General features: G+C 34.5%; 2 protein-coding genes across 2 annotated transcripts; one reads left to right on the top strand and one right to left on the bottom strand.

Moving 5' to 3' along the window:
* Window positions 1-359: 359 nt before the first annotated feature.
* On the bottom strand, window positions 360-5961 carry LOC110021870 (glutamine synthetase nodule isozyme-like). Its single transcript, XM_020720564.1, has 13 exons — window positions 5888-5961; window positions 4766-4805; window positions 4532-4635; window positions 4268-4316; window positions 4045-4151; window positions 3858-3945; window positions 2564-2692; window positions 2099-2173; window positions 1933-1986; window positions 1756-1793; window positions 1483-1642; window positions 910-970; window positions 360-594 (listed from the first exon to the last, which is right to left on the bottom strand). The coding sequence occupies exons 1-13, from the start codon at window positions 5959-5961 to the stop codon at window positions 503-505; spliced, it is 1071 nt and encodes a 356-aa protein (XP_020576223.1). The 3' UTR covers window positions 360-502.
* Window positions 5962-12188: 6227 nt separating this feature from the next.
* On the top strand, window positions 12189-14003 carry LOC110021892 (putative pentatricopeptide repeat-containing protein At1g09680). Its single transcript, XM_020720597.1, has one exon. It carries the CDS (start codon window positions 12256-12258, stop codon window positions 13717-13719), a length of 1464 nt encoding a protein of 487 aa, XP_020576256.1. The 5' UTR covers window positions 12189-12255; the 3' UTR covers window positions 13720-14003.
* Window positions 14004-17176: the final 3173 nt, after the last annotated feature.

Below are 17176 nucleotides of genomic sequence, written 5' to 3'. Positions count from 1 at the left end.
TACTTCACTAAAGGACTTAGTTCATTAGATTTGTCAAGGTTATGTGACAAAATGGGCTTAGTGGATATCTTTTACCTATCTTGAGGGGGAGAGTTGAGAAGTGAACCTTATTTAAGGCCCTATTGGTAAAAAGAGAACATTGAAGTTTGGGGATTTATTTCAAACTCTTTTCACCATTCAACTATATCGATAAGAAACTGAAGAAACAAGATTAAATAATTTACAGATTTAGAATGATTTGAAAAAAATAGAACCTTGCTTATCACGTTTTAACATTTCAAGTAACTATCTTTCAGATCACATGAAGAATTGTAGATACATAAATGAAAAGGCAAATGGATAACAGTATTGTCATCACACAATTGTTTTTCATCTGCCTCCTATATAAAAAACAAAGAAAGAGAAAAAAACCATTAAATCCATCACAAGACAAGACAAGTCTATAATAAAACCACTCAGTAATAAAGCACAAATGTTCAATCATAGATATCAATTCTTCTTGTCATGGCTTCCAGAGAAGGGTTGTCTCAGCAATCATGGATGTCACAATATAGGGATCCATATTTGAAGCAGGCCTCCTATCCTCGAAGTAACCTGCAAGCACAAGTACAGTTCAGTGGCGGAACTAAAATTTAAGCAGAGAGAAGATGAGTATTTATGTATAAAGAGCCACTTTTCTAAAATATTTTAATACTATTATAAACATGAATATTTAATTAAAAATACAATTCATATTGAATTATTATTAAATATTTAAGTTTATGAGAGACCAAATTTGTAACATATAATATGATATTAAAGAGTTTGGTAAAATTCTGAGGGTGATGCATGCCCCTTTCAGCCACCCTCTGACTCCGCCATTGGTGTCTAGCAAGATCAATTGAAGTTAGATACAACAATGAAGCTCACCATTGCCATTCTTCTCAGTTTCACGACCGACACGAATTGATGCGCCGCGATTCGCAACACCCTGCAAGTCATGGCATTCAAAGGTTAATTCATAATAGGGAAATTTACAAACATGCCATAAAATTCATATTCATTTAAATATTTAACACACGAGGTTTGATATATACACTCAGAAAACCTTCTTGTCATAAACCTATGCATGAAAAGGTGTATTTCACTTTTAAGAGAGAAGTGATTGTGATACTTTTTATTATGATGTTAAAAGATTTGAGTAGCATGCATGTAAATATGAATGTTTAGGCTGTTAAATATCTAAATACATAAGAATAATGTGGTATGTATGTAAATGCCTTTATAATAGGATATTCTGAAGCGATCGGTGTATTCTTCCTTAGATTTTGCATTTAATCTTTGAGTAGCATGCATGTAAATATGAATGTTTAGGCTGTTAAATATCTAAATACATAAGAATAATGTGGTATGTACGTAAATGCCTTTATAATAGGATATTCTGAAGCGATAGGTGTATTCTTCCTTAGATTTTGCATTTAATCACAAATTTTGGAAGCATACCCAAGAGAAATTCTTGATATCAGCAGTTTCATGGCTTCCAACGAGGCGCCGTTCGTTGCCTTCGCCATAGAAAGAAATGTGCTCCTCGTGCCTGTGGCTAAGCTTGTCAATGGCCTTCTTTATCATCTCATACCCCCCATCACCCCTCATGGATTTTGTGCTGGAAGTAACATTACAAACTCTTAAAGAATTAGCAACTCACAGAGTTCTGAAACAACAAATTGAATTTCAATAAAAAAATTGCAATTATGTGATCCATATTGACATTTTTACCTATAATTTGTGTGGGCACCAGCGCCATTCCAATCTCCCTAAAGCAAATTAGAAAGATAAATTCAAGATTTTTCATATTAAAGCACGCAAAAAGAACTTGTTTTCAGTAATGGAGAACAGTTTCATAAATCGCAATCCTATGAAGAATGAACAAATGGAAGATCAAGTGAATCCAACCTGAATAGGCTTTGGGTCAAGTGAAAGAACCACCCCAGCAATTTCAGTGATCCGCTGATTACAGAAATAACAAAGTTAACGGTCAGCAATGCAATACTAGACATTCAAGTTCGTAAAAATAATGAAAGGAGTTGCCACAGAATTCATGTAGTTGCTTTGTATATACCTCGAGAATGTACCGGGCAATCCACAACTGATCACCCGCAGAGATGCCGACGACTGGACCGACTTGGAATTCCCACTGCAAGGATAGTACAACATTCATGATTTTCATTTGGGGCATTTACAAACATATCACACAATTCTTATGTATTTACAAATCTCGCACCAAAACTTTTAGCCGCAGGTTGTGCGGTTCGGCGAGACGGAGGAGGAACTGTCCGCGATGGAGCAGAGGAAGGCGGGTAGTTCGGTCCGTGAAGGGATGAAAGTTTAGCTGTGAGATATGTAAATACATAAGAGTTGTATGCTACATATAATTCTTAATGTATTTATATTTCTCACACTACATAATTTTTATGTATTTACATATCTCATATCTAAATTTTCATATTGTGACACACAACACTCAAAACATAAGATAAATTTTTTATCGATTGAGAAAAAGGAATAAAAGAAAGAATTTAATTACCTGAGCAGGCATCACCTCTCCATTGATGCCACTGATGTTGATCCCAGCATATAGGCAGGCTTTGTAATGGGAATCAACAATATCACGACCAAATGATTTGTTGGCACCGACTGAGCAGTAGTATGGCCCCTGTTATAAAATTTATGCTGATGAGTTTGAGTGGAAGGAACAAAAGGTGGACATTTGATCGCATTAGCTTAATGTTATGCCATAATTAATTGTTTTCCTAAAAAAAAGGATTATCATAACTTAATAGAGACAGCAAGTAATTTGACAGTAATTGCTAACAAATTATATAGAAAATATAAAGATATACATGATGCAAGCTAAAGCAACAAACAAAGAGCACAAACAGTTTTGCATGAGAAAAAGCTCTAAGCCATTTGTATCATTATTGTATCGAAAAAAGAACTAAAACAAAGCTCTCAGTCCATTCATTTTTAGGTGTGCCTTTAGTGGCTCTTTCTTTTTTATGCATATAGATGATGATAGAGACCTTTCTGCCATACCTGTAGATGGCAGGGCTCACTTTTATACATCATAAATGCATTCCTGTATAGTTTTGTACTTATTTTAATATAGTAATATAAAATGCACATTTTCAAGAAAAAAGTTTAAGACAAAGCTCTCAGCCCATTATTCATGCTACTAGAGCATTATGTTTGTATGAAGGTAAGAGTATTTGTCTGGTGGATGATTCAGGGTTGAGAGCAATGATGAGAACATCAGTTGTTTAAGTGAGGGGATTGTGAAACCCCTTAAGTAGAATGAATCTAAACTCTTCAACGTCAATTCATATTTTGATGTAACTGTTGGAATTACATCAGAAAGTACAAAATTAAGCGAGCTAATGTAAGAGCACTTCTAAGATGGATGACCTACAGAGAAACTACAACAATGGGACAAAATTATGAGGCCACTAGGCCAAATCGGACAAGATATCCTTGGAAGAGAGTTCCGAATCTTACAAATATTCTAAAAAAGATTTTTTTTATACCAATAATAAAAAAAAATGGTCATTTAGCTACATAGCACACAATTCTTATGTATTTACATATCTCACTCCTAAACTTACAGATTTACACTCAAATCTTTAATATCACCCAAAAAAAAAAACACACACACACTATTCCAACTTTTTGATAGTGAAACACGTCTTTCATGTATTGCTTTAAAACACCAAATTGCTACGTATTTAGATATGAAACTGTAGGTGTAAGATATGTAAATTACATAAAACTGGTGTGCTACGAATGCAAAGTTCCCTAAGAAATAAAATTATATTATTTATCACCTGAGGACCAGGGAAGCCACCCAGTGGCCAGCCAATGGGCCAATTGATATCCTTTTGAAGGAGGGTGTACTCCTGCTCAATCCCATACCTGAAAGTGCAAATAGTCAAACACAGATAAATAATTTAAAATCATTATTGCATAAGAAAGATTGTCAATAACAAGATTTAAACTGCTCTAAATGATTACCAAGGCTCCTCTGCAGCTACATCAGGATGACTAAAAATCTTAGCCGCATTAAATCTTTTGTTGGTGGGGATTGGATCTCCAGCCGGGGTGTAACAGTCACACATGACCTACATGTAGCAAAAAACAAATTGAAAAAGCACAACAAAAAGAGTAGCTTTTTACTCAAGTAAGATTAATCAGCTGTAATGAAATTAAATCCAAAGCAATAAATTATAAAACTTACAAGAATGTTGTTTCCCCTCCTAAAAGGATCTCTATAGACAGCCTGAGGGCTGCAAATGAACAATAGTAATTACAATCAAACACCTAAAGTAAAAAAATACATCTTTTTCATGCATAGGTAAGGTGGCATGTGCCTAAAAATTGAAGTTTAGGTGTTGGAAATGCAAGTCAAAATATTTGAGAGGTATGTATGTAAATCTTGCTCAAAAGAAACCAGGTGCATCCATGGTAACTGGAGCACATGTGGAGAGAAGAAGAGGCTTACTGCAGAATCACTTCACTGTCTGCCCCAGGAGCTTGGCCTGTGCTGGAGCCATCATAATTCCACTTTGGTAGCTCGCTGGGATCACTCACTGGCCCTGGAAGAGTCTGTTGCAAATAATAATTACATATAAAAATTGGGTGCTTATTATGTAAATTTCCGTTTTTTTTATATGCCATTTTCATATAAAATAATTTTATTGGGTTTATTTTAAAAATTTGGTTACAAAAATTATACCCTTGCTTTGCTCCTCATGTCCAGACCAGACCCTCCGATCCTGCAGGCCACAGGAGAAATTGATGTATAAAAGGAGACAAAGAAGAAAAATTATTGAAGCAACACAGATCAAGACTCAATTTAAATGTTGCAAAACAGAGGAAGCAAGATAAGCAAGAATAAAAGCAGAATTACATCTCTTAGGATTGTTAACGATTTGATTTTGTGTTGAGCTAGGATTAGCTCAGAATAGACTAAAAAAATCATTCCAAAATGTAGGCTCGTAGCTCTCCTCGTTTATCTCAATCCGAACTCAATCCGAGCCAAAATTTGAATTGATTTTTGAGCAATTAATGATCTTCAAGCTAAATTTGTTAAATTCACGGTCTTAATACACTAGGGCTGTCAAAGATCCAATTTTGAGCCAAGTTTGGGCCGACTGTAAAAAAAATTGATTCAAAATTTTGACTCGTAGCTCGGCTCGTTTACTTCAATCCAATCTTAATCCGAGCCAAAATTCTAATTAATTTTCGAGCAATCAACAATCTTCGAGAGAAATTCACAGCTCTAGTCTTCACCGAGTAGGGCTGTAAACGAGCCGAGCTTGAGCGAGCTCAGGCTGCGCTCCTGTTCGGCTCGTTCGAAATTGCTCGTGTTCGAAATCAGCTCGTGTTCGAAACCTGCTCGTGAACAGTGTGTTCGTGTTCGGCTCGATTTAAATATTCGTGTTCGTGTTCGGCTCCTGTTCGGCTCGAAATTGGCTCGTTAAAATTAAACTAAAAAAATAGATGTACAATGCTGGATTCAAAACTGAAGCACATGTATGCAAAAAAAAGACACGTGACCACATTACCACACAAACAATTAAGTTTTGAACTTAGATATAAATATATATAATATATTATTATATAAATAGTATATGTAATCTATTATCATAGAAATAATTATATAATTTTTTTTTATTTTCGAGCTAAAACGAGCCAAACACTAACCAACAAAGAGTTGTCCATGTTCGACTCGTTTACTACTGAACGAGCCAAACAAGTGCTGTTCGCGAAGAACAAACTTTTTTGAGAGCACAATCACCGAGAGAGAGAGAGAGGGAGAGAGAGAGAGAGATGTATGATGAGTGAAGAAGCGCACCATATATACTCGGCAATGATCTTGTCCGTGTAATCTGAAAGGTTGAGGTTGATGAGATCTGTAAGGAGTGACATTATCACACTGTGAGGAAGACAGAGAGCGAGAGAGAGAGAGAGAGAGTTCAGGGAAGAAGATTGCATGAAATGGAGCAGTGCGAGGAGCACTTTAATAAGCGTTTTCTGGGCATTGTAGCGCATCGAAGCCGAATGTCGCCGGCACTTTTTTTAAATTTTTTTAATTTTTCATTAATTTCAATCTTCTCGCCTTCATAACAAATTAATAAATAAAATTATTGAACTTATGCTATACGTATAAATGCCAGAATTATAAGTTATGAGTATATCAAACTTTAAATATGTCAATTTTAAAAAAATGATTTTAAAAAGACAACAATCGTGACTTTTTTTTTATTATAATATCTTTTTATTAAAAATAATTTGAAATGATTTAATTAGTTTCATCACATTTGAGTAATTAATATGTGTTGGTGATATTTTAAATTTTTATATTTTTTTGACAATAAAATTTGAGATAATTGGAAAGAAATGTGATGCATCATTAATAATTTTTATCATCTAGCATAAATCTCAATGCGTGGTTTAAAAAATATATATATTTCGATATAAATTATAAATCATTCAAAGATTTGATTTTAACAAATTTATAGTCAAAATAACCATCTCAACAAGATGAGCCCATTGATATAACCTGAATCATGCCATTGAACCAGATTTAGAGGCTTTGGATGGTTAATTGAACAGTCAATTAAAGTATAACTTTAGCATAACTATAGTCAAATCGAGTGTATCGAAGAGAAGAAACAAACGAACTCATGCTCACTCAATTCTTAGTTTATTAAAGAACTCAAATCATTAAAAAAACTCATATGACCAAAAGGGGATCAAAGTGAGTTGTTCGATTGGGTGGCTATGTGAATTATATTCTGAATTTTGATCAAAGTGAGTTGACGAGAGGTGAAAAGTGAGAAGATGCAGCTGCACCAAACATAGATGAAGTCAATAATCTAAGCCTTTATGAATCTCTCATCTCTCATATTACTATAAAGGAGATGGCCCCTTTGTTTATATTTTTGCTCGGGAAGCCATCTTCTGGAAGGCGTGTTGGAAGAATATAATAATTTATTACTAGTTGATTTCTTTATGGATCTTTGCAATCATTTAATTTTTTATCATCATCATTGTTGTGAGTGTATAATTTGCATTTGGTTACAAGTTTTTATTAGAAAAAGTTGTTAAATAATATTACTTTGAGTAACATTTGTAAGCATCTTATAAGCTATACAACAATATATGAACTCAATTATGTTCTTTGATGTAATGTTATAACAAATGTTTTTGTCAAACTTTAACTACTATTAATATTTTCCAATGTTCTATCATTATGTCTTCAAAAAAATATTATAGTAAACAATTTCATGATGCATTGTTGAATTTAAAAAATAGTCTCTAAGTATGTGTTAAGCAACACAAATAGTATCCTCTTAATTATTGAAAATTTTGTTAATATAATTTAATAAACTTGAATCAAGAGAGGCATTCATTATGTTTGTATGAAGGAATTTTAGGAATTATAGTTGCCATCAAGTGGTGAGCCTTACATGATATTGAAGTTGAATGTTGACATCAACAGCTAGATGATGGAGGATGAAATTTGATGACCAAAAATATGAACATCAGATGTCAATGACCAAGATCTATTATGGATTATAGTTGTGCCCTTCTCACAACTTAAAAATATGCTTCTACATTATAAAAAAAATTAAATCATTGAATAAGACCCTTATAATGTTAAAAATTGAAGTTTGAGGCGTGTGTTAAGGGTGGAGTTAAATTTCTAATTATTAAAAAAAATGTTCTTTTTATACAATCCTAAATGATGATAATAAAAAATTTAAATCAAAACTACTAAAAAATCTACAATATAGGCTAACATAATAATCTGAAGTACATACTAGAAAAGTCTTCAATGGTGATTGATCATTAATGTTTAAAGGAAAAGCCTTTAATGGTGACTAATCTAAGTGAGCAAGCAATAAATTATTATTTTTTGATAACTTGGAGATTGAATTGTGCCAAGGTAGAAAACACAATCCATTCTTGAGGGAAAACAATTCAATATATATTGGAAAATCAATGAAAACCCATTATACAATTTTTTTGTAGAAATTGAATGATGAGTGGTTTGTTTACGATGTCTCAAAAACTTTTTATTATTGTCTAGAGATTTTTTGCTCGTGGCTGCAAGAACTAAAGCAGTTTATTAATAACAACAAATATGTTAAGATTAGCACGATACAAATATTGAATGGTCTAATTGTGATGTGTCCCTTGGTCAAATTAATGGGAGAAGAGTTATCACTGAGTTTAAGGTTGGTATAGGAGGATTGAGATAATCATTCTCTTTTGTTTTTTCTATGTTGGTTATGTAAAAGATAAATCAATTATATTTTTCTTGAGATAGAAAATCACCAAATTTTTTAGGAATAATCTGAACTACAAGAAAGTAATGAAGAAACCCCATTTACATACTTTCAAACTAGTGGAGAGGAGTTAATGAACTTATTTATTAAGCTTTAATTGTTACAAGTGACAATGAGATTATCAATGTACTAAAAATAAACTTTCATGAAATTTTGATTGAAAAAAAATGATGAAGAATGATACTTGGAGTTGCAAAATCTATGACCACTTAAGAATGTGCTGCGTACAATACATTAGGCTTGTTGAGCTTTTTTGAATCGATAATAACTTTGCATAGTTTGCATGCATAAGAATTGAATTGTCAATGAGCTCAGGAGGTAAACCCATGAAAACTAATTTAGTCAAGCCTTAGAGAAAAACATTACTACTGTTGAGTTGATGGATTATCCAATTATAAGATAAAGCCATACAAAAGACAAGTTATATAGTAAAAAAGCTTAAACTTGAACAAAACCTCTTAAAAACAAAAAAAAAAAACATAAAATCTTAATTGTTCAATTAAGCTTATATAAGCCAGTCCCATATGCTTCATAAATGGAATGTCTTAGGACCTTTGCTAGTGGTATTCAAACACCAATCAAAGTTGATAAAATTTTATTAGAGGAGCAAGAATCACATGAAATTAAGTGAAAATTTTTTTATGAAGATGAAAATAATGTCTGGTGGCGAAGAGAATGCTAAAGAACTTTGGGATGAATGGCCAAGGCAATGAAGCCAATCACGGGCAGATAGTTTAATAGTAATAAAGGCAACGAATTGAAATCTTATTTTTTTTCTTTGTTTCGGCTTTCTCACTTCATATATAGATCCTTTACCATAAAACAAAAGGGTGAGAGTTTAATATAAACTTAATTAAATTTACAAAATTTAGAGAACAAGTTAAAATTATGTTTAATTGAATGTATATAACAAACATATGCGTAATATATGTTTGTCCAGGATAGGTAAGTTAAATTTTCTAAACTTTAGTAATTTTTAACGCAAATCCATTACCTTTAATAATGTCAATAGAAACTACATATTCCAAGTGAAGTAACATTATGTCAAAGGAATAGTAACATGGTGTGATGCATTGATGTTAAGAAGCTAAGTAACACTATTGACCGTGGAATGATTCACACAATTATTTTATCTGTGTTGTATCTTCAAAAAGTTGGATAGTTTGAAAGCATTTAATACTATGGTTAAAGAGATCTCAAAGTTGACATATGATGACCGGTCCAATTTTTTAATGTGATGAAATGTTGAGCTGAGGCAGAATTATTATATCTATTATAGTGAGGATAACTGTATTTTCTAGAGTAATTGATCGTAATTAAACAAGAGAACTAGCATAAATTGATGTGCATTTATGCAATCTCCATACTTTATAAAGTTGCCACGAAATGCTTTGGATGGTACTAGTTGATCTCTTGCACAAATGATGAATATATCTTTATGATAACACCATATATCTTCTCAAATTTAAATAGAATACCATTAAGACAATGATGAATGATATCACATCTTTAAAAATTTTGCTGACAAGTGCTAGTTGATAAAAATTTTCAGGAGTAAGTTTAATTTGCATTTAAACCAACAAGTATATCATATACACTCTTAGCCAATATTAAGGAGGAGGTGCAAGCGATAAGAGATTCAAATAGAGGTGAACATTATATTGAAAAAGAGACGATTAGGTTGAATACAAGGTATGTGAAGTAGATTTAAAAGTGGTATCATAGGCAGTGGTTGGGAAAGGTTGCATCAAAATACTCAAGAAGATTGCATCCTCTAAGATAAAAGTAAAGTTGAACTCTACATGATGGGTAGGTATTGGGAGTGATTTTTAGAATGAGTTGCACGGCATATTTGTTGTGCACAAGAGATGACATTGTTATGGTAGTAACAAATGCGGCATGATTAACAACCTCCTTAATTATGGAGAGAATAAGTTTGTCAATGATTGCCCTAGAAATATGGAAAAAAAGGAAGATATTGATGCTCATATAAACTTTTATCATTAGGAATATTAAAAATAAAAGTAAATATACTTCGTTGAACTTTTACCTTTGTCATCATAGAAAATGATAATAAGAACAACATGATTCAAATTGAATGAAACATTTCTTGGACGAATTTCTATCCGCTTGAGGGTTATATATATGTGTGTGTGTATCTATATATATGTATAAGAAAGTCCCATAAATTATTTAGAAGAGGACGGAAGCAAAATTATGTAGCCAAATAGTTCACAAAGATTTAACTATTATTACATCAAATAATTCTAAATTAATGAGTTCAAGTTTTTAAAATTTATCAAATTCTATTTGAATTAAATCCTAGATGTAGTTAGACAGGTCCTTAATGTTAGTGTACTCCCAAAAATAGTCTGCACAAATCTTGAGAAAATCTAATGATCCATATAAAAAGATAAATGATAAAATGATACAAAAAATCAGCTATGAATATAAAAATATACCATAAAGACTTGTAACTCCTCTATTAAAGCAGCGACCATAAAAATGCACCATAAGTAGTTGTAACCCCCCTATTAAAGTAGGGACCATAAAAAAAACATCATAAAGACCTTTAACTCTTCCATTAAAATAGAGGCAAGTATGTACATTTAGACTTTGATCCTTCTATCTCTTAAAAATAGAGGAATCATACTATGTATGGGGAGGAGGGGGCTTCTGGCATTTTTTTTTTTCTAGACACATCTTCTATAAGGATATCTCTCTCCTCTTATCTTGTAATCCATATATTCTATATAAAAAATTGGGGCAAAGGGCTCAGGGATATCCCAGTTCGCTCCTACGAGATAAATATATGCGTGGTATTTTATTTCTATTTCCTTCTTAGTCTCTTTCATTTTCTCCCTTAAGATTGATACTGCTCTGATCGTTCGGCATGCCTCGTAAGATAAATATGAATTCAACAATCAAATTCTATAATTTTGTTAAGTTGAGTCTGTACCATAAACTAAAAAAAAAAACCACAACAAGAGCTATGAATTTATCTCGAAAATCATGACAATTGATTCGAATTTTAGCTTGGACCGAGATCGATCGGGTCAAAGTAAATTGTCGAGCTATGAGCTAAAACTTTGTATCTATTGCTTTTGAACCGATTTCGAGTCATACATGAATCAACTCGAATTGGCTTGAGGTTGGCTCGAATTATTTTATCTATAAAAATTATATACATTGCTAAATAGAATTGAATGTAACGAGGTACAAGCAGATTTCGACCCGGAATGGATCCAAATAACTTAATCTTAGCCATCTTGTTTCAATTCCAAGCAGGATCAAGCCGATTTTGAGCTGGATGGATCTAAATAACTCAAATTTGAGACAACTCAGTTTCGGTTTAGGGCCTTATCGAGTTGGATTTAATTTAGTGCTCCTATGGCTCGAAATCAAATATAATGAGTCATGAGTTGCCTCGAAATCATGAGTCATGAGTTGCCTCGAAATCAGCCCATCAAGAGCTCTATCTTTCATTTATTTTTGTGAGTTAAAACAAATCTATGAAATCACAGGCGCAAAAGCAGTTTTTGTTCTTCGAATGACCAACCGAAACCAAATCTTCACATTCTCTTCCACTAACGGCTCTCCCCCTGCCTCTTCCTGCTTCTCTGCAACACCTCCTCACCCCTCTCACCCTCTCCTCACCTCCATCTCCCTCGCCATAAAAAATTCCCATAAAATTCCTCTCTCGATCTCCCTCAAACCACTCCTTCCTTCTCTCACTCCCTCCCTCTTCTCCTCCCTTCTATCCCTCAACCCCCTCTGCCTCTCCCCATCCTCTCTCACCTCCTTCTTCCACCACCTCTCCTCCCATGGCTCCCCCTACTTCCTCCACACTCCTCTCTCTTACATCTCCATGTCACTCTTTCTTATTCGACACCGCCTCGCTTCCGTTGCAGCTCCTCTTCTTCTCTTCCTTGTTTCCCGTACCGGCAAATCCAGCGCCACCTCCCTCCTCTCCTTCGCAGTCACCGCTTCCTCTCCGGGTCCCCTCCACCCCGTCCTTGTGGATTCCATCATGGCCGCATACACCGATGCCGGCTTCTTCGAAGATGCCCTCCAGTGCTTTCGCTTTGCGCGCAACCATTATATGCCGCTCCCTTTTTCTGCTTGTTCGCTTCTAGTCCGCCGTCTACCTGTGGCTGACAAGGCCCATGCGTTCCTGATGGAGATTCTCAAAGCTGGATTTCCTGTTAAAATTCAAGATTTTAATGTTTTGATTAACCGATTTTGCAATGAGGGGAAGCTTAGTAATGCCCGTGAGGTGTTTGATGAAATTTCTAAAAGTGGGTTGCGGCATACTGCAGTTAGTTTCAACACTTTGATGAACAGTTATTGTAAAGGCGGCAACTTGGATGCGGGGTTGGAGATGAAGTGCATGATGGAGCAGGCTGGAATTGCGGCAGACGTCTTCACTTACACAATTCTGATCAGAGCTTATTGTGTAGCAGGAAGACTCAAGGATGCTACTAAGATGTTTGATGAAATGTGTGACACAGGCCTCGCACCAAATATGGTCTCCTTCACCAGTCTGATTGATGGGCATTGCAAGCATGGGAAAGTTGATGTTGGAATGAATTATTATGAAAAAATGATAAGGGAAGGGATTCAGCCAGATTTGATCACATTAAACACTCTTCTGACCGGGCACTGCAAAAATAGAGATTTTTCAGAGGCTGAGAAGCTTGTGGAGGAGATGAGGAGAAGAGGCTTCAAGCCAGATAAGGTGACATACACAACTCTTATCGACGCCTGTTGCAAGAGTGGGAATCTCCAGACGGCCCTCGAGAACAAGCGGAAGATGGTGGCTGAAGGGGTTGCGCTCGACCAGGTCACATTCACAGCACTTATATCAGGATTGTGCAGAGAAGAGCGGGCGGCCGAGGCAGCTATAACCCTGCACGAGATGACGATTTCTGGGGTAGATCCTGATGAGATAACCTATAATTTGGTTATTAATGCTCAGTGTAAGAAAGGAGAGGTGAGAGCAGGCTTTAAATTGCTGCATGAGATGCAAAGTAAGGGTCTTAAACCAGGAGTTGTCACGTATAATATCCTCATGAATGGTCTTTGCAAGCTGGGGCAGATGAAAAATGCAAATATACTTCTGAATGCTATGCTTAATGTTGGTGTTGTTCCTGATGATGTTACTTATAATACTCTCTTGAATGGGCATTGCAGGCTTGGAGAATTAGACCGTGAGATTATAAGTGGGGAAATAGGAATGGTTGCAGATTTTGCAACATATACTTCTCTTGTTAAGAATTCCCTTAGAAGGTCGAAAGGAAATAGAAATCAAGAGAAGAGTGTGGATCCTTGAAGTGCTGAGGACTGTTTTGTGATGATTCCACTTGTCAAAATTCTCTTATCATGTATGTGTTTCTAATGATAAAGTATGGAAGAAAGAACAAGAAAATAGAATGCAAAAAGACTAATGTAAAGAATGATGCATTGGAGACAATAATCCACGATATTGTGTTACAACAGTGTTAGTATTTATAAAGATGATGTCATAACAGATTGTGTTATGATGATACATATTTGTTTTGCTGAACTGGATTCTGATATCAAGAAGAAATCCGATTCTACTTTCTGCTTCTGAATTCATTTATGTTCTGATATCAAGAAGAAATCCGATTCTACTTTCTGTTTCTGAATTCATTTATGTTGATTGTTATGTATGGAGACAGATTTGGAGAGCAACTATGCATGAGCCGGATATATATATATATATATATATATATAGCTTGAGAAATAACTTAAAGCTTTGAGAAGGAGGTGAAGTCTAACATCACTTTTGTCATCGCCGACCGTCGTCGATCACTGTTGATTGTTGTCAATCGCTATTAGTCCTTGTTTGTTCTTGTGGATTTGGGGCGAATATAGAGAAAGGGGTGCCTTTGCGTCCCTCTTGAGCGCACAAGCGTACAAGTTGTTGGGCACAACTCAATTCTTTCCCAAGAGATAGGTGCTTTTGCGTCTGATGCAATTACTCTGTTTCTTGGGTTTTAAGTCTCGAATTCGAGCGACGTAAGGAAGTTCCTACGTGATGCTTCTTCGACAAGTTCTTGGTGAATGAGAGAAGCGTCGGAGAGGAGGATTTCTGGGATCTTGACATATGCTTTTCGCGTCGGGTCGAATCAGGAAGAGTTTGGAGCACATCCTGTAAGTTTCCTTGTGTGTAGAGAGAAAATTGGTGTTAGTTCTTTGTGAAAATATTCTGAATTTCATGGTAAAATTTTCTTGTGGTGTAGCTCCATGGTTTTTTCCCGTTCTCGAGTTTTTTCCGCATTATATTCTCACGTGTTTTTTTTATTGTTTTGATTGTTTTTTGGTTCATAATTTTGTTCAGATTTTCTCGAATTTGTGCGATCCTATTATTCAGTGATATGGTTTCGTTTCTAATTGATCCCAAGTCACTTTAAAATTGAGATTTGTTGGTGAAATTTCCTATCATTGATGTGGAGGCTGATGGTAAAATTGCATTTGTTATGTCTTTTTGTTTCTGTATTCCTTTATGATCTAAGACCTGAAGCTCATATGTTCAAGTAATAATTTTTCATCTCTCCCGCTCCAAGTTTGTAAATTTTGTACATGAATAGACTGTCATGAATATTTTCCAATGGCATTGCGCTTTAATTTTGTTCTGATTTTCTCAAATTTGTGCAATCCTATTATTCAGTGATATGGTTTCGTTTCTAATTGATCCTAAGTCACTTTAAAATTGAGAATTGTTGGTGAAATTTCCTATCATTGATGTGGAGGCTGATGGTAAAGATGCATTTGTTATGTCTTTTTGTTTCTGTATTCCTTTATGATCTAAGACCTGAAGCTCATGGGTTCAAGTAATAATTTTTCATCTCTCCCGCCCCAAGTTTGTAAAATTTGTACATGAATAGACTGACATGAATATTTTCCAATGGCATTGCGCTTGATTAAATTGTTTGATTTGCTCATTGTGAAAAACATACTATTTTACTGGCCTTTTTCTTCTGTAATTAAAAGATTTATTCTTATTTTGAAGTTACAGATATGTATTTTAGACATAGCAAGCTAATGTGTGAGGATGATTTGCTCATTGTGAAAAACATACTATTTTACTGCCCTTTTTCTTCTGTAATAAAAAGATTTATTCTTATTTTGAAGTTACAGATACGTATTTTAGACATAGCAAGCTAATGTGTGAGGCCTTCAGCTATATGCTGTTTATTTTATGTTATGGTGACTCCCAATTATGTGAACTAAGACAAAGTCAACTAAGACAAAGCCGTGTTTATAAGGAGGTTTAAATAGCTAATGGGTAAACCACACATTTGGCTATTTAAAGGTGTTTAACCAGTCATCTTGTATGGTTCATTGGTCTATATATATGTAATGATGTATATGAGTTGAGATGGTTAAGGGAGCAAGAAATTTTGAGAGCAAGGCGAGGAACCAAGAAAGCCTCTATCGAGATCAAGATCGATAGAGGGCTTGGAATCAAGAAAGCTTGTATCGAGATCAAGATCGATAGAGAGTTTGAGGAGATTGGTTCATCCTTGATTTTGTCTTAATGAATTGTTTCTTGATTCCCTCCCGTGGAAGTAGGTCTTATGGACTAAACCACGTAAATTCTCGGTGTTCTTGTTTGCATTCTTCTTTGCGATTTTCCTTCATTTTCTCATTCCCGCTTTGCTGTTCTGTGGCTTTCTTGGCAGCAGATTTCACAATGTGAATATGTTCATTTATTTTATGGGGCATTAACATAAATACCATCTAATTCTTATGTATTTACAGATCTAACATCAAGACTTTACTTTTTTTTACATTTATAATTTTATGCCATGCATTATTATTTGTGCAGTCTGTTAGTGTTCGAACAATGCTAGTGTTTGCATTTGAACAAAGCTCGAGTGAACTTTTAATGTGATCTTAAAGATTTGAGTGTAAATATGAAAGTTTCTGTGCTAGATGTAAATACATGAGAATTGTGTGATATGTATGTAAATGCTCCTTTAATAATACAAGTGAAATCTATATACTCACAGCTAAACTTCCATATTTGCATGCATAACGCTTTGGCACGTCTTTACATGAGAAGGTGTATATTTTACTTAAAATGATGATAATATTGTTTTTAATGCGTTATTAAAGATTTGAGTGCTATGTGTGTAAATATAAAAGGCCAAATGTGAGATATGTAAATAAATAAGAATTGTGTGCTTGGTATGTAAATGCCCCCTTAATATAAAGGTATTCACTTTCCCTTGAGGAGATGATAAGTGAGTGCCCATCCCAAGTGCACTGAAGGTCACTGGCTTGGGTGAGAGATCTACTTGATCAATCCTACCCTTTGATCAATCCTACCCTTTGATCATAGAGAAAATATTATGTTCAGGATTCGGACTCAAGCTACATCTGGACAACGAACGTGATACGTGATACACCCAATTGTTTTTTCCCTTTGGGTGTATCGCGTATGTTATTCCGACGCAAGCTTGCGTCCGGATTCCGGGCACAATATTCTTTCCTTGATCAAGCAAATATATTGCACTCAAAATCATGATTTTAAGTTTTAGTTGCCTGGAGCTAATTGGAAATTCAATAATATTGTTTTTTTTTTGGAATAATTGCATGCAGACCATGAAAAATATTGATATTTTCAAATTAACCACCCAGGTGATTTTTTTGAACTATCGAATCGATGTGTTAACGTGTGCCACGATCAAACTATTGAAAATTTGATAAAAATGCAAAACTGATAAAATGAAAATTATGAATTGAGGTTTTACCATGAA

Source organism: Phalaenopsis equestris, unplaced genomic scaffold (assembly GCF_001263595.1).
Source record: "Phalaenopsis equestris unplaced genomic scaffold, ASM126359v1 Scaffold000151, whole genome shotgun sequence".
In the NCBI taxonomy this organism is placed as follows: domain Eukaryota; kingdom Viridiplantae; phylum Streptophyta; class Magnoliopsida; order Asparagales; family Orchidaceae; genus Phalaenopsis; species Phalaenopsis equestris.
Note: the sequence above shows the minus strand (reverse complement) of the source record. Positions and strands in the feature narration are given on the sequence as shown.

Bases quoted from the DNA above. Each gene is read 5' to 3' on its own strand.
- LOC110021892 (XM_020720597.1), top strand. From the start codon at position 12,256: ATGTCACTCTTTCTTATTCGACACCGCCTCGCTTCCGTTGCAGCTCCT.
- LOC110021870 (XM_020720564.1), bottom strand. From the start codon at position 5,961: ATGTCACTCCTTACAGATCTCATCAACCTCAACCTTTCAGATTACACG. The intron at 4,806-5,887 runs GTGCGCTTCTTC...TGTGGCCTGCAG, and splicing joins ATCATTGCCGAGTATATATG to GATCGGAGGGTCTGGTCTGG. The intron at 1,794-1,932 runs GTTGGATTCACT...AATTTGCTTTAG, and splicing joins TTGACCCAAAGCCTATTCAG to GGAGATTGGAATGGCGCTGG.